The sequence below is a fragment of the Garra rufa genome, chromosome 1 (genome assembly GCF_049309525.1).
Source record: "Garra rufa chromosome 1, GarRuf1.0, whole genome shotgun sequence".
Taxonomy (NCBI): Eukaryota; Metazoa; Chordata; class Actinopteri; order Cypriniformes; family Cyprinidae; genus Garra; species Garra rufa.
The window spans coordinates 26,848,487-26,866,624 of record NC_133361.1 but is presented as its reverse complement, the minus strand read 5'-3'; the positions used below and the strand labels follow the sequence as shown (position 1 = coordinate 26,866,624).

The 18,138-nt window shown below is 33.9% G+C and overlaps 1 protein-coding gene across 1 annotated transcript in view; it reads right to left on the bottom strand.

Moving 5' to 3' along the window:
• Positions 1-18,138, bottom strand: part of col5a3a (collagen, type V, alpha 3a) — a 77,048-nt gene that overhangs the window by 38,368 nt on the left and 20,542 nt on the right. Inside the window, exons 5-8 of the mRNA XM_073838159.1 lie at positions 9,969-10,091; positions 3,739-4,191; positions 2,439-2,558; positions 2,221-2,346 (exon numbers count right to left, since the gene is read on the bottom strand). Of these exons, the coding sequence (XP_073694260.1) occupies positions 2,221-2,346; positions 2,439-2,558; positions 3,739-4,191; positions 9,969-10,091 (822 nt within the window). The remainder of the gene's footprint in view (positions 1-2,220; positions 2,347-2,438; positions 2,559-3,738; positions 4,192-9,968; positions 10,092-18,138) is intronic.

The following is an 18,138-nucleotide window of genomic DNA, read 5'->3' as shown; positions in this document are numbered from 1 at the left end:
TGCTACTCTGTGTGTTCGTCATCTATCTAATATTATATTGTATAACAATATTAAAGCATCTTTGGTATCTCCATGTTTTCTAGGGGGGAAAAAGCGAAAATCGAAGGTGTAGGGGAGAGTGGGGACAGTTGAAACGTGTGGCAGTTGCAATATTGCTTATTTCTTCAAGCAGGAATAAGATACAGTGATAATATTCATACTAGACATGCTTTATTGGCCCTTCATACTTCCTGGAAGAAATCAGTCACATGTGATCATTCCTTCTACCCAAAATCATTTTCTTGGTAAAAAAGTAATTTTTTTAAAGATTAGATTTTTGATCATAGTGTCTAAGTTGTTTGTGTGACGAAATGTAAAAACATAACATTTTAATCTGTGCGTTCTTAGTTTCTAATAGGCATAGCTAGCATGTGCCAATGATATGTTGTCAAGCTAATATACCCATTTTTATCATGGCTATCACTGTAGGGACAGTTGCAACACATCCCAACATGCTGTCCCTTACCACAATATTGATTTAAAAGCTTGCCATAACATTACATAATTGTAATTTTATAATGATAATACCAATGAACCCCTTTAATAGTAAGTTATCTCTCCTTTTTTTAAGTGAATACGTAAAAAATCTACTTGACTTAATGTTTTTAATTTACTATTCTTTTTTTTTTTTCTTTTTTTTTTTTACAGCCAATTTACCTTTTTTGAAGACCGTGACTGTGAACAAATGAAATAAAGAAATTTTATTTAAAAATTATATTTAAGAATGATTTCATTACATTTTATTGTGGGGACGGTTGCAACATTTTACTTTGTCTATTTAAGTGTAAAGTGTACGTATATTATAATATGTACACATGTTGCAGCAATATGGGTGAGTAGCTGACAGATGCGGCTTTATTGTATAAAAAATTTTGGCTTTCTAATACAAACAGTCTCTGAGAAACTAAAGGAAATGTAAAAAGTGTTGCAACCGTCCCCACTCTCCCCTATAACATGGCAAGAGACGCAATGAGCAGGGACGAGCCACTAGTTAAAATTGTTATTTCTCTTGATTTAAACATTCTTGGAAACATTTGGGATAATATAAGTACACAAGTCAGCAAAATATAAAACACTGTTCTAGCAGTGAAAAAAATCTTACATATTGTGCTTTTTAGCAAACTTCTGATAAATCTGATACTGTATAAAAACTACTATTCCTGCATATCCTCAGTGCTCAAATACACACAGTAGTCCAAATGTTTATCGTATCGAGTATCTCACGTAAATACAGTCAGTTATGGCTTAAGTGAACATAAACAGGCGGGTAAAACGAATTAAATACCTATTTGTGTCATTAATGGTAACCAATAAAAGATGTTAAATAAATTTCTGTCTACACTGCTGCTGCTGTTGGTTATTGCTGTAGTTGTAGATTATTGCTGCTGCTGCTGCAAGCAAGTACAGAACTTGCTACTGCCAAAGCATATGGCGATATGGTGCTCTGAGTATTTAAGACATACTGCTGCAGCACAAATAGCATAAAATAACTTATAGCAGATCTATACTGCTACAGCTGGGGAAGGTGGAGGGTTTTAGAGGAACTCTGAAAGCGCACTGCGAAATGCCCAAGTGGATGCTACCAGCCATTTAAATAGCTGCAAGCTCATTGGTTGCGTATGCAACATGAACCATGAATCAGCTTGTGCGAAGTTGTATAACTCAGTGATATCATCAGTTACGTTAACAACCCGTCAGTCTGCGTCATCTAGAATTTCATGGCAGAACTAGGAACCTACTGTATCTGAAAAAAGTATTTAAATTGTGTCTCTACCCAGAAATGAAAACTGTCATCATTTATTTTAGTTTTTCCTAAATTCAATCCTTGATTGAAATTACTTACTAAGCTTAATTGATTTAGTATCTATAGTTTGAAAACTATAGATCCTAAAATAAATGTTGGTATCTGCTGTTTGACTAAAAGTAATGACTAAAAGTTGACAAAAATGCAATGACTTTTCATCGACTAAAACTATGAAAGACTCAAGTGACTAAAATGTGACTAAGACTATTAGGCATTTTCATCTCAAGATAAAGACTAAGACTAAATCAAAAATGCCTGTCAAATTTAACACTGGTTCCAAAGTACCAGTACTTTGGGCATGCCTAATTTGGATAAAGAGGAAATTCATATTACCTGTGTGTTTTCAGTTCATTTTTTATAGAAATGCAAAACTTTACCTCTCCATCCCATGTGACCGGTTTCTCCCTCTGCGCTGGGTCAAATCGGTCTTCATAAACCTCGTATTCCTCATACTCCTGTTCAAAGCTGTTTGAGTCGTTTTTAAACCCATCATACTCCAAGATCTATGAATTCAGAAAATGACAGCACACAGACAGGGTTATCACCTCAAACATGCTTGCAATCTTCGGAAAAGCCCAGAAACCAGGTCACATACCTCATAGTCTGTAATATTGGGCCCGACCGTCACTGTGGAGACCAAGAGCTCATTGTGCTCATCGCCATAAAGGTCATCACTAAACTCCTCAACCTCTGGTGTTTTAATCGGCCTCTCTTCCTGCACACCAACAAAGCAGAATCAGAAGCAGCACAGCCATGGCAACCGCAACCATGGAGATACTGAGCACACTCAACATTAGTTTGGGTTCAATGGCATCTGAGCTTTAGAGACACGTAAGGCCTGAAATATAGTCGACACAAGTACATGATTGCAAGTTGCAGTTTCAGCGTAGCCACATGGGGGTGCTATACAGTGAGTGTTAGCAAAAATTGTCTTCCCCACCTTCAAAGTTAACTACTGTCATGGCTGAGCGACAGTAAGATGAAAATCTTGCTTGGGGTTACAGCGTTGAAGAGTAACAGATGTTTGCTTGCAACTCTTTCGCCCCCTTGAGTACCGACTACCGAGATTTGTTTGTAATGCAAGAGCGCATATTAAGTATGTACAACATGACTGTGCGCTTGCAATGTGCTGGCCAAGCATTCGCGTACTTGCTTAAAGTATGTTTCTGGCCCAACTGTGCTTCAGATCTCCAGGTCACTGTTGGCTAATTAAAATGTTAGCGCAGTTCACAGAAACGTTTTGGTTACGAAGGCATAAATACTGCTGAGCTGGTTAATGTGGGGTAGGTGGTTTTATTAACAACAGGAGATTGTCAGCACAAAAGCTGTATGTTGTGGTGGCAGCCAAAACAACATGAAAGGAAAGGTGAGCAAACTTGGCACACTGATATTGGCGTCTGAGTTTTACCTCAGCAGAGCTTGATTCATACAGTAAAAACTACATCTATCAGAGCTGTCGGAGGTAAACGTATCAAAAAGATGCATGAAAATGGATTTATGTTAGACACAGTCCTATTTTTCATTCTGTCTCGGTGCGCATCTTTCGGTTTCAATCTATAAAGCATGCCAAGTCAACAAATAAAAGTGTAACTCTATGCCAGAACCTGAATAAAATATGCATCATGTCTCATACTCAACTTGCGACACACATCAAAGTGTCACTGTTGCGATGAGCCATAATCCATATGCATTTTGAGTCAACACATCTCACTAAAACTACAAACTATGACTACAGTTCCTTAATGAGCCTGGGAAGAAGAGTTTTGGTGCTGTTATTGGGGAGGTTAGAATGGCAGAGGCTGGTTAGTACGATGGACAACTGGTGGTTAAAATGTGTGAGGGGGAGTCAATGAGGGCAACCACACTGGCACTTTAGGTTCTACCTCCACCTCCACCTTTGGAGACTCAGAAATGGTTGTTGCCAATACAGATTGGTCCTCAAGATCCATCACAGGCTTTGTAGTTGCTATGGTGAGTTCCTCCTGAAAGGTGTCAGGTTCGTGCGTAGGCATGTCGGGTATGGAGTCCAACAGATCGACCATTGTTGTTGGAGATTCTACTGGTGACTTGGGCTGCTCCGTCGCAGGTGGATTCGGCTGTTTTGTTGCAGCTGGTGAAGTTTCTCGATGAGGTTCTTGAGCCAAATACTCGGGCATCTTAGAGGACACCTCAAGGAAACCTTCTTCTAAAGCTTCGGCCTCTTTTTTCTTCTTACGAGATTCTTTTTTGCCTTTCCGATCTCTGTTTTTCTTGTTCTTTTTGCCTTTGCGGTCTTTTTTGGAGCGTTTCTTTTGTTCCACAGGCTCATCTCCTTGCATGATGTCATCAAGGTTATGGATGGGTTTGGTCTTTATAGATGCCGCAAGGGGTCAGAGGTTGGGTATAGGTGAAGAGAATTAAAATTGTTACAAAGTTCAAGACAGCAGGACAACACAACCTGTAAAACTGACATTAGAGTTGGGTGATTTCTGCCAAACTGGCATCTGGCGATGTCTACAGTGAAATGTCATGGGGGTGGGGGTACATAACAGATTCAGAAAGGCACAGAAAATGAATAATGCGGAGCCACTAAATTCTTGTAATTTTATTTTATTCCCAAAACATTTTGATTTGTTCTCAAAAAAGTTTGACTTTATTCTTTAAACAGTTTGACTTTATTCGCTAAACATTTAAACTTCAATATCAAAATTTGAAATACTTCGACTTTATTTTTATAATTTCGATTTCTTGTAATTCTTGTAATATATTGGCTTTATTCTCGTAATAATTAAGACGTGATTAGCCGCTTGCTAGTGGTAGTCTGTTATATTACAGAACAAAAAATTTCACTTACCACATGAGCAGAGTAAGGCATGACCGGGTTTTAGTGCCACATTAAAAAAAATTACAAAATATCAGATTATGAGATTAAAGTCATAATTTTTTGAGAATAAAAAATCATTTAAAATAATTTAATTATTTTTCAAAATATTATGAGAATAAAGTCAAAATTTCAAGAATCAAGTCTAAATGTTTCGAGAATAAAGAATTTTAAGAATAAAGTCGAGAATAAAACTTTTGAGAATAAAACTGAATAAAAATGAAATATTATGAGAATAGGGTTAAATCGAAATTATGAGAGCAAAGTCAAAATAGTTCGAGAAGAAAGTCGAAATTACGAGAAAAATGTCCAAATGTTTTGAGAATAAAGTTGAAATTTCCAGAATAAAGTTGAGATGTTTCGAGAATAAAGCCGAAATATTACATGAATAAAGTCAAAATTATGAGACTAAAGTTAAAATATTTAGAGAATAAAGTCAAATTTACGAGAATAAAGTCGAAACGTTTTGAGAATAAATTAAAAATGTTTCAAGAATAAAATTGAAATTACAAGACTAAAATCAAACTACACGAATAAATTTAAAATGTTTTGAGAATAAATCCGAAATATTTAGAGAATAAAGTAAAAATTACGAGAATAAGTCGAAATATTCAGAGAATAAAGATAAACTTTTAAGAATAAAGTCGAAATGTTTTGAGAATAAAGTTGACATGTTTCAAGAATAAAGTTGACATGTTTCGAGAATAAAGTCGAAATGCTTTGAGAATAAAGTCGACAGGTTTTGAGAATAAAGACGAAATGTTTTAAGAGTAAAATCTAAATTATGAGAATAAATTCAATATGTTTTGAGAATAAATCCAAAATATTACGAGAATAAAGTCAAAACTACAAGAATAAGTCGAAATGTTTTGAGAATAAAGTTGAAATTTTAAGAATAAAGGCGAAATGTTTTGAGAATAAATTCAATTAATTCAATGCCCCACATATTACTAGAAGCTCCCTGATGCCAAGAGAAAGCACTGAAATATATTTTTTCCTCCCATCTTGTATTTATTCCCTTTAGGGGGGGGTTCCATAGTACACGCCATTTCCTTTCCAAATATGGTATTTGTATACGGCACTGACCGATTAATAATGGTGTGATTAATAAAGATGTTTTTTTTGTGGGCAGGTTGCATCATGATATCTGTCAGCCATTGGTGATGGACGGTTGTATTGTATATCGGCCCAACTCTAACTGACATTAGGGGTGTAAATATTAATCGATTCGTATCGATACATCAATTATGCAGCCGACAATTCAATGCATCGATTCGTCCGCAAGAGTATCGATTAATGTGTTTATTTTGCCGCCTGTTTGTTCACTTGTCTATTTTTAGAATCCATTCCGACCTTTCTTTTACTGTCTATGGCTCCGACGTAAGCGTACTACCTACTCCTGAGCTGCGGGTGGCGCTAACCTCATTATTGTCTTCTACTTCACACGCGTTACTTTCGTTTCACAGTCCATCTATGATGTTGTTCATGTTCACACACCTCACGTTGTTGTCTGACTTTCAAAAGCGATGATTTTGAACTGATTTTGTGGAGTAGTGTTCTATTTGCAGTTCATCTACTGCAAAGGATGTGTGACCATTACCTCTTAATAAGATGCAAATTGTATTTTCAAAATGTAACCAATTTTGTATAAATGAAACTTTTTAAAACAGTGAATAGGCTGATTGGCCATAGTAGACCTGCACTATAAGCATTAGCCTTTTTTTTTTTTTCTTATTACAATTTATCTGATTGCACTTTGTAGATGCAGTAACTTATATTTGCTGTTCTATTTGCAGTGCATTGAGCACAACTGCTTTAGTGTAACATACGCATTATGTGAATAGAATACTGTTTCTGTATTCTCAATAAAAGGCAAATTATTTACTATTTTTGTTGATTTATTTGAAACTTAATAGATATCATGTAAAAATATCTAGTATTGAATCGAATCGGATCGAATCGCATCGTATCACAGGGAATTCTGAAGAATCGAAAATAATCGAATCGTTGGCTTAAGAAATCGGTATCGTATCGAATAGTCTTGAAGGCTCCGATTTACACCCCTAACTGACATGTACATGACTGGCTCTCTACATAATTTAATCTAAAATGAAGGTAGCTGACTCATTTCGCTCTACAATGTATTATTCTCTTTGCAAATTAGGTCAAAGTTTAACTTGTTTTCAATTCAGAAATGCGCTACATTATCAGCCCACAATTCAAGGGGTCGGAGTTGAGCTGCTTACAGGCTATTATGAGAAGCCCTTTCTGAATAGGCTTGATGAGGCCTGTCGGGGGGCGATTATATGAATAATGTGAGAACCAAAGCGAGGTGTTGAGATGCCAAGTCGGCCAGGATAGAATCGGATCAGTGTGAGCTCTGGTAATAGGTCAGTAATGTGAGCAATGCTGATGAATCTCGCCATTAGTCCCTCTTCTCTCAGCTGTTGTGGGAACTGAAAGCCAACTGGCTCTACCTCTGAACGGCTGCCGATAGACACTTTTCCTTGAGCCAACTTGGAGAGAGACATAGCAGACATTTACATTCAGCACACTTGCACAAAATTGGGCGTGGGAGCCGTGAGGAGAAATGAATGTACGATGACCTTAAGCGTTCCTCCCAGAAGGCCGCAGAGAAACGCTAACCCACTGACATGATTACTCACTGGGCTGACTCACCCACACGTGCATGTTCACAACAAACACAAATCATCACAATTGAAAAAACATGTTCAAAATGTCCATGTTAAAAAAATATCACATTATGAATACAAATATGGGCCAGGTTGTTTATTTGAAAGACAAAGAAGTGTTCTTGCATCATGTAGTTTAAAAAGTCTCAAAAGTGTCCTGTTGCCTAGGCTGTGTGATAATTAAGAAAATGAATTACGTGATTATTAAAATGTCATCTATTCCAATCATCTGAGCCATAAATTCCTTGGTATGTGTATATACTCTATTATTGAAAAGTTTGGGGTAAGTATGATTTTGGAAGAAGTCACTTATGCTCACTAAGGCTGCATTTATTTAATCAAAAATACAGTGAAAACAGTAATAATGTGAAATATTATTACAAATTATTTAAACGAATATTTTTTTAAATATAATTTATTTCTGTGATGCTAAGATGAATTTTCAGCATCATTGCTATCAGTCTTCAGAAATCATTCTAATATACTGATTTGCTGCTCAAAAAAACAACACAACCTGTAAATCATACTGACATTACTGTAAAACATTTCATCTTTATTCTCACAATATCGACTTTATTCTCGAAATAATTAAGACATGATTAGCTGCTTGCTAGTGGTATAAAAAAAATTATTAGATTACGAGACTAAAGTAATAATAATTTTTCGATAATAAAGTCAAAATTTTGAGAATAAAGTCAAAATATTACAAAAATAAAGTCGAAATGTTTCAAGAATTAAGTCAAAATGTTTCAAGAATAAAGTTGAAATGTTTTGAAAATAAAGATGAAATTCCGAAAATAAAGTCAAAATGTTTTGAGAATAAATTTGAAATATTTTGAAAATAAAGTCGAAATGTTTTGAGAACAAAGTCGAAATGTCGAAATGTTTCGAGAATAAAATTGAAATGTTTCAAGAATAAAGTCAAAATGTTTTGAGAATAAAGTTGAAATTTTGAGAATAAAGTCAAAATGTTTGAGAATAAAGTCATAACGTTTTGAGAAGTGTAAATTTAGAGAATAAAGTCGAAATATTTTGAGAATAAAGTCAAAATTACAAGAATAGTCTGGTGTGCATCTTGAGACAAAACAAAGACACCGATATATTTTAAGATCAGTCAGTGCAAGTTTCTTTCAGGTCAAACAGCTCAGACTTACATTTTAGTCTAGGACTAGGCTTAAGCCTTGTCTGTGAAACCGGGCCGAAATGTTTTGAGAATAAAGCCTAAATGTTTTGAGAATAAAATCGAAACTACGAGAATACAGTTGAAATGTTTCAAGAATAAAGTCAAAATGTATGATTAGCCGTTTGCTAGTGGTAGCCTGTTATATTACAGTACATAAAATTACACTTACCACATGAGCCCAGTAAGGCATAACAGCGTTTTAGTGCCACATTAACAAAAAAAAATTATCCGATTCCTAGATTAAATTCATAGTTTTTCAAGTATAAAGTCTAAATTACAAGAATAAAGTAGAAATATTACAAGAATAAAGTCTAAATTTCTAGAAAAAACTCTAAATATTTCAAGAAATAAGTCAAAATGTTTTGAAAATAAAGTCAAAATTATGAGAAAAAAAACGTCAAAATGTTTTAAGAATAAAGTCTGAATGTTTAGAGAATAAACTTAAATAAAGCGAGGATAAAAATGAGAATAAAACATTTCCTTTTGTTATCAGTGTTGAAAACTGTTGTGCTGCTTAATATTTTTGTGGAAATCATAGATTTTTTTTTATTTGTAAAAAAGAACAACACTTATTTGAAATAGAAATCTTTTGTAAGATTATAAATATCTTTACTGTTATTTCGAATCAATTTAATGCATCCTTGCTGAATAAACGTAGAATTTTCTTTATAAAATAAAATCTTATTGGTACCAAACTTTTAAACAGAAGTGTATTTATTTGTGTATATATTATACTGTATTATTTAATATGTAATTATTATTGTGTCAAAAAGCATAAATACACAAGCATTTATGCACATCTGTAGGTGTAAATTTAAACAACAAAAATATTTGTCATACAAAAAATATATATTGCTCAGTTCCCATTGCTAACAGTGTGTTGATGCTTCTGCACTAAGCGACAAGCAATTTTATTCATGTGCATGCCTGTGCTGTTTATTGGCTGGCTCAGATGAGTGCTCTGGGAGCCGAGCCCAGAAGCCAGAACAGTGAAAAGTGCAAACAGATAAATGTAAATGTGGAATTGAGAAGCCAAGGCAGCTCAACCAGTCAAGGAAAGTTTTGACAGGGCTCCTCCAAAAAGAGGAAGACATTTTTGGCTAGGCTGGAACAAATTATGTCTTCATACAGTTTTGCAATTTTCTGGAAAACTGTGAGCCTGGTTGCTCAAAGTTCATTTGGAAAACAAGTGTCTCTTTCTCTGTTCGCACATGATACTTAAATGCTAAAACATAAGGAGTCTGGAGAGGAACTGAATGGACCAATAAATCTGGGTGGAAAAACAGGACGTCATATAGTGTAAAATAAATCAGATGGAAATAACAAGAAAAGAAGACAATGAGCTTTTTTGACTATGCGAGGAGCCAAACTGACAGGGAAATAGCTAACCTCTTCAGGAGCCAGGCTCTGGGTACTGTAGGGCAAAGGGCTGTCACAATCGGGAATGTAATCTTGGCAGTAGTCAGCCGCAGCCTGAGGATCATCCACGAGCAAGAGCTGCTGGATCTCACCCTGTAACACACACATTGATTCGGTAATATTCACTGTACTGGTGTAATTCTCATGATCAAAGAGAAATAAAACCCCGCTTAACACTGTATAACCGGAGAACATGCTGATGTAAAGCAGAAAAGTCATTTAAGAAGAAAAACAACTTGTGTAACACTGATGAAATTGGGGTAAAACTTGTCGAATGTATTTTATTTGCATATAGCATTTGGCATTTGGGAAGCACACTGCAAATGAAAATTTATGCTACAGAAAAAGCAATCTTCATTTTAATATATTTTCACACTTTTTAGACTCTAAAGAGTTCATAAATTCGCTCTATATTGATATTATACGGCTTCAGACTATGACTATGTATTTGACTACAGTCTCTGTCACTAAATTCTGGCCCACTAAAAAATGAAAGCAGTAGTAGTCGGGTTTCCATCCTTACGCGCATAAGTAGAATATAACATAAAACATTTGCGAAAAAGTTTCCATTCAACGTGTCAAAGAGAACAAAATCATCACTTCCTGATAAACTAACACTAAATATTACTAAAAAAAAAAAAAGGAGAAACCACTAAATATACTTATTTTCATATATAATAAATTAATTCAGAATGAGCAGACGAAACACAATACACAAAAAATGCGGTCATTGTTTTTGGACGTGAATGCCTGCTGTTTGGGAACGCAGTCGTGTAAGACAGTTCTGGGAGGCAATTATACAGAAATACTTTGGCAGTTCAGAATGACCATAACAACATTTCACATGCTGTGCAACGAGATCGGTCCGCTGGTTAGTAAGGTCATGTCGTTTTTTGATGCGCATGGAGGAATTTATTTGCAAAATGCCTTTTTATCTCTTTATTTGCATTCGCAAGTCAAAAACCACCTCAAGCAAGCATAAAAATATATATATTTTTTTTTGGAATTTGGCATTTCCATCAGTCGCTTTTAATGCGATACTTAAAAATGCGCATAAAAACAGAGTGATGGAAACATAGCTAGTGTAATAAGCAGCAATGTAGAACTAGTCCCAGGCTCCCAGCACAGAGGAGACACATGTCAAAAAAGACTACACATCTCTGACTATGTTGCACTCAAGATTGAAATCACACTGCAAACAAATGCTTTTCTTACTTAGATTTTTTGTCGTATTTCCAGCCAAAATATCTAAAAATTCTTAAATCAGCAAGCATTTTCTAGACAAGTAAAAAATATTGTCAAAATAAGTGAGTTTTTGCTTACACAGTGTCTACACCGGACGCAAGCGGCGCGACGGGACAAAAACCAATAGAACCTATTATGCTGTCTACACTGGATGCGGGGCGGCAATCCCCGACAGTAATCTGCTGGCGCGTTCTATTTATGACGTGCTCGCACAAAGTTTAAATGATTTGCAAAGGTCGCTTTGCCACGTCCAGTGTAGACAGACTTTAGCTGTTGCGGCGCGGTGCGACAATTGTCACGTCCGGTGCAGACATGGTGTTAGACCAAGCAAAATAATCTGCCAATGGGTTAAGCAAATAAATCTTATTTCAAACAGAAAAAAAAGATTATTTTTCTTCACCCATTATTGGCAGATTATTCAGTTGTTTCAAGCAAAATTCACTTAATTTTGACAAAAAATTTTTACTCATCTAGAAAATTATTCTTGATTTAGGATTTTCTAGATATTTTGACTGGAAACAAGACAAAAAAATCCAAGCAAGAAAAGCATTTTTCATAGTGCAAGCCCTAACCAAGTGATAAGTGCTATAACCACAATAAACACTGAAGTGGGCATGTCTCCTCTTAATAATAAGATATGGTCAAATTGACCATCTCACTGTTGTTAGAATGGCAAAACGTTATATATGTGAGGGTGGTCTGGCCCAGCAGTCCCATTAATTTCAAAATAACTGAGATGGCCAAACATGAGCATGAATTCCAATAAAATCCTTGAGTTTTATCGGTGAAAGATTTTAAGGTAAGAAGTATTTAAAAATTCTAATATTTGACAACTGTTTTAAGATGCAAATGTTAAACGACTGACAGAAACATCCTGTAGCGTAAAGTATTTTTGTCAAATTCTGCTGTTTTGAATGGAAAAAACCTACATCGTTCATGTGATTCATGTAATTCATAACTGAATGTGACTAGGCATGAAACATTAGTGGAGCCATTTTCAACATATTAAGCATATGAATAAGAGTGAGTATGTGCATATTTTAAATTAAAAATCTATATGCAAACAGCTCAAATGCAATATTTTTAAAATCTTTTCTAGTTCTATTTCTGTTTTTATCTTTATTCTCTATATTTCTTTAAAAAGCAAATAAATCACTTTATTCTCTTAATCTACTAATTTCTTTAAATAAAAAATCCAGCTTTTTCCGTTCAAAAAGTAGCCTTAAAAATGTATACTGACAAAAAAAGTGCTGCAAGCAACATCTATAATATACTTTTAATTAATTATATTACAGTAAAGTTTGTGTATTGTAGGACACTTGGTATAAGAACTGTGAAATCTCTTTGGAGGAACAGATATATGTAAATAACACAATACACTGGCATTCGAAAGTTTGAGATCAGTACAATTTTATATGTATTTTTAAAGAAGTCTTTTCTGCTCATCAAGGCTGTGTTTATTCGATTAAAAATACAGAAAAACAGCAATATTATGAAATATTATCCTAATTTAAAATAGTGGTTTTCTATTTGAATACACTTTAAAATATAATTTATTCCTGTGATCCAAAGCTGAATTTTCAGCATCATTCCTCCAGTCTTCAGTGTCACATGATCCTTCAGAATTCATTCCAATATGCTGATTTATTATCAATGTTGGAAACAGTTGTGCTGCTTTATATTTTTTGGAACCTGTGATATTCTTTTAGGAATATTTGAAGAAAAAAACATAAAAAAGCAGAATTTATTTAAAACAGAAATCTTTTGTAACAATATACACTCTTAAAAATAAAGGTTCTTTATTGGCATCAATGATACTACACTCTTAAAAATAAAGGTGCTTCACGATGCCATAGAAGAACCTTTTTGTCTAAATGGTTCCATGAGGAACCTTTAACATCTGAAGAACCTTTCTGTTTCACAAAAAAGGTTCTTCAGATTCTAAAAAGGTGAGAAAGAGATGGTTCTTTAAAGAACCTTTGACTGAATGGTTTGTGTGGAACCAAAAATGGTTATTCTATGGCATCGCTGTGAAGAACCTTTTAAAGCACCTTTATTTTTAAGAGTGTGTGAAGAACCTTGAACATCCATGAAACCTTTCAAATGTAGAGAAGGTTCTTTATAGTGGAAAGGATTTTTAACTTGCTCTTCAAATGGTTCTTTTAGGAACTGTTCACTAATAATTTCTAATATTTTCTATAATTATTTTTAAGAGTGTAAAGCACCATTCAAAGTTTGGGGTCAGTATTTTTTTCTTCTTCTTTGAAAGAAATGAATACTTTTATTCAGCAAGGATGTGTTAAATTGATAAAAAGTAAAGACTATCAAGGAATCCTGAAAGTATCACAGGTTCCAAAAAATATTAAGCAGCACAACTGTTTCCAACATTGATAATAAATCAGCATATTAGAATGATTTCTGAAGAATCTTTGACACTGAAAACTGTACTAATGGCTGATGAAAATCAACATTGCATCACAGAAATAGTCACAGAAAGTACAATAATATTTCATAATATTACCTTTTTCTGTATTTTTGATCAAATAAATGACATTTTGATGAGCATAAGAGACTTCTTTAAAAAAAAAAAACATCAAAAATCTTACTGATCGCAACATTTTTGAATGGCAATGTACATGTAAAATAGCTGATTTACTGTACACACGAGTTGTTATATGATACATGCATTGAAAATGTTTGTAAAGGTTCAAATCTATCCTGAATTCTTAACTAAAAATATCTTTAAGACCTACTGCATATTTGAAATCAAGATGCAATACCATAGGAGAGAACGCCCCCTACTGAAAGGCAGCCATAATTCCACTAAATAATTTAGACTTCTTGAACAGCCTAGTTTTCAGACATTAGCAGAGAATGCATATATATTCACAATAAAGAGATCTTTCATCATAAGGCCAATGGAGAATCTTTGACTCATTGCTGGGGTCCTGCCAGTACATCAGTGGGTGGAAGAACAAGAGGTCAAAAACTGGCAATACCCAAGACACCACACAAACTCATTCGGCAGTCCAGTGCAGCCAAACCACAAGATTTCTCACACTAATCTGACATATGTTGGATCTTAAAAGGAAAATAAATCAGTGTACCTAGCCAACTAATTACACTCCGCTGATCTTCCCTTCTATCTATTTGTCGGCTGAAATTAGAGTCTCACGCTTGACAACTCAAGGACTCAACAAGCCAGTTAACAAACTTTTGTTTCTGCGTGTTTAAAACTAACCATTTCGAATTAGTGGACCAGACATGAACTTGATATTATGGATCGTATCTGCAGCAGAAACACAACAAAAAAATCTTAGAAATAACTTAAGATGTGGATAATTAGCTGTTTGTTTTTGTGTGTGTGTATTCTAGTGCACTTCTCTAGTTCAGAAAGTCCCTCAGCTCTTTAGCAATTTGTAAGAATCTGGAAGTAATAGACGCATTAGCTCTGACCATAGTCCCCAGGCTCCCAAGCAGCTCTCCCACGCTGAGAGATTTGGACCGGAATATAAACCCTCTGGATTCCCCCTCAATCCAGGGCCTGGGAACTGCCTTCAGATTGGGACAAACTCACACATCCCCCAGTACCAGCCTCACCCAGATCACACTGACCCCATGACACAGATGCAGCTCTATTGGAAGCATTACAATGAATAGGGAGTGGACCCCAAGAGGAAGAAAAATGAGAGGAATTAGTCATCATTCATCACGGCTGTTTTGAAAAGCACAACGAAGAAGGATGAGATTTTGTTCTTTTCTTTAAAAGCACAAAACGTGGTGCAGATTCTTAATCATGGCACAAATAGAGATGTTATGCTGCAAAAGTGACTGAAACTAAAGCCTTGCTGCCTAGACAGTCAATGACTTGACATATTTATTAAAATATATGTCTTCGGGCCATTGTGAATATTTTTAGTCATTAAAGTGAATATTTAATAACTAAAATATTTTTCCCACTAGGAAATGAATCATCAGGTTGGAATAAATGAACCTAATGAACATTAAATTAATTTTTTTTTAAAAAGTCAAATGATTCATTTGTTTTCTACGATGGCGTTTCAGTGCCAAGTTAAAAAATAACAAAACATTTTTTTATGATTATGAGATTAAATTTATAATATTTTGAGAATAAAGTTGAAATTACGAGAATAAAGTAGAAATATTACGGGAATAAAGTTAAAATACTACAAGAATAAAATCTAAATATTTCAAGAATAAAGTCAAAATATTACGTGAATAAAGTCGAAATTTGACGAGAATAAAGTTGAAATATTAGAAGAATAAAGTCAAAATATTTAGAAAATAAAGTCAAACTGTTTTGAGAATAAAGTCTAAATATTACAATAATAAAGTCGAAATACTACAAGAATAAAGTCTAAATATTTCAAGAATAAAGTCTAAATATTACGTAAATAAAGTTGAAATTTTACAAGAATAAAGTTAAAATATTTTGAGAATAAAGTCGAACTGTTTTGAGAATAAAGTCTAAATATTACAATAATAAAGTCGAAAAATACTACAAGAATAAAGTCTAAATATTTCAAGAATAAAGTCTAAATATTACGTAAATAAAGTTGAAATTTTACAAGAATAAAGTTAAAATATCTAGAGAATAAAGTCAAAATGTTTTGAGAATAAAGTCAAAATTACAATAATTAGTTTTTAGCTATTACAAGATTAAAGTTATAATATTTTGAGAGTATATTAAATCATTAAATTGTTCATTTGTTTCCTATGAATTAATTTTGTAATATATAAGGTTGAAATTATGAGAATAAAGTCGAAATATTTTGAGAATAAAGTCGAAATTTTACGAGAATAAAGTTGAAATATTACAATCATAAAGTCTAAATATTTCGAGAATAAAGTTAAAATGTTTCGAGAATAAAGCCAAATGTTTCGAGAACAAAGTCAAATTATTTTGAGAATAAAGTCAAAATTACGAGAATTCATTTGTAGCAATTACGAGATTAAAGTTATAATATTTTGAGAGTATATTAAATCATCAAATTATTAATTTGTTTCCTACAATGGCGTTTTAGTGCCACGTAAACAAAATCTAAGATTACGGTATTAAATTCTAAATATTTTGAGAATAAAGTTGAAATTAGGAGAATAAAGTCGAAATATTTCCAGAATAAAGTCGAAATTTTACAGAAATAAAGTTGAAATATTACGACAATAAAATCGAAATATGACAAGAATAAAGTTGAAATATTTTGAGAATAAAGTCAAAATGTTTTGAGAATAAAGTTTAAATGTTTCAAGAATAAAGACAAAATATTTTGAGAATAAAGTCAAAATGTTTTGAGAATAAAGTTGAAATGTTTCAAGAATAAAGTCAAAATATTTTGAGAATAAAGTCAAAATGTTTTGAGAATAAAGTTGAAATGTTTCAAGAATAAAGTCAAAATATTTCGAGAATAAAGTCAAAATGATTGAATTTTGAATTTATTCCTGAAATATTACAATTTTAAACTCGTAATCTTGGATTTTATTGAAAAAAAAAAAAGAATGTGGCACTAAAACGCAGTTGTACAGTAGTTTTCAACAATTTAAAATGTTATTTTTATTAACTAACCAGCAAACCACACACACAAGATTTTGGGATATTACAAACAGTGAATGAAACATCAACGCTGCCATTAAAAATCAACCAGATGGAGACAACTTAGCAGACAGGATGTCTCACAAACATTGAATTGGGACACGCCATGATGACTCTTTGCCTGAAAAGACACAACCATAGTGATAGAAGCTCTTAACAGGATTTGTTAACAATGGGACATTTTGGGACGTATGGATTGGAATGGGATGGACTTTGTGTTTCTCTGGGTGGTGTTTCGGCCAAAACAGCTAAAGGCAAACAGCGGTATTGGATGGGTGGAGTTGGGGAGGTAAAGTTATTGCAGTGGGCGGCTGGAGGACATGTGCCGTGTGCTACATTGGACCTAAAGAAACATCTGTTTTCTTGTGGTGGAAGAAGATAGAGGACCCTTAAATGTCCATTAGACTGACAATAGCAGAGTATTTTTGTGGCCTAAAATACATAAATCCACACTGGCTAAAATGTTAGTTGACATCCTGAGGGTGCTTTTGGAGTGCAAGCCCTCCTCGTGCCAGAAGTCCAGTATACAGTATACATCCAAAAGCAGTGATAGGACTTCAAGTCTAATGATCTACATCTAGCGAGAACTATCAAGCACAAAAAACAAGAGATTAAAGAGAGTAGTCCATGCATGTTCGAACGCATCAACTTATTCATCTTAATGTTATATGAACATTGAGAGAGTCATATAGGCAGATATGAACCCAAACACACTGCACAAAGCAAAAACCAAATACCTAACGTTTATCAAAACTCCAAAATTTTGAGAAGACGCCCTTTGGCCCTTTGCAGTGACGATAATGGAGATTAGCAGCGTAGTGGAATTAGTTATCCAAAAAATGCTGTCATCATTTTCTTACCCTTATGCCTTTCCAAACTTCCTATGACCGTTCCTATGATCTTTCAAACTGACAGCTCTTGGCTTAAAAGAGACTTGTTTATCTTACACTGTTAACCACTAGCTTTTAACTACTTCAACTGAAATAGTAGAATCATTCAAGTTTTATGAACTGCTTCAACCATAATGTGATTTGTTTTGGAAGAATCTGACATGGTTAGTTCTTTCATGATCTTTATTAAAGGGATAGTTCATGAAAATTCTGTCATTAATTACTTACCCTCATGTCATTCCAAACCCATAAGACCTTCGTTCATCTTTGAAACAGAAGATTTTACATGTTGTTTGAACATTAATGTGTGTTGGCAGTTTGTGTACACAACCACCCTACAATGATAAAAATCCACCCATTGGATTTTTTTTTTTTTTAATCTTTAAAAGTAATA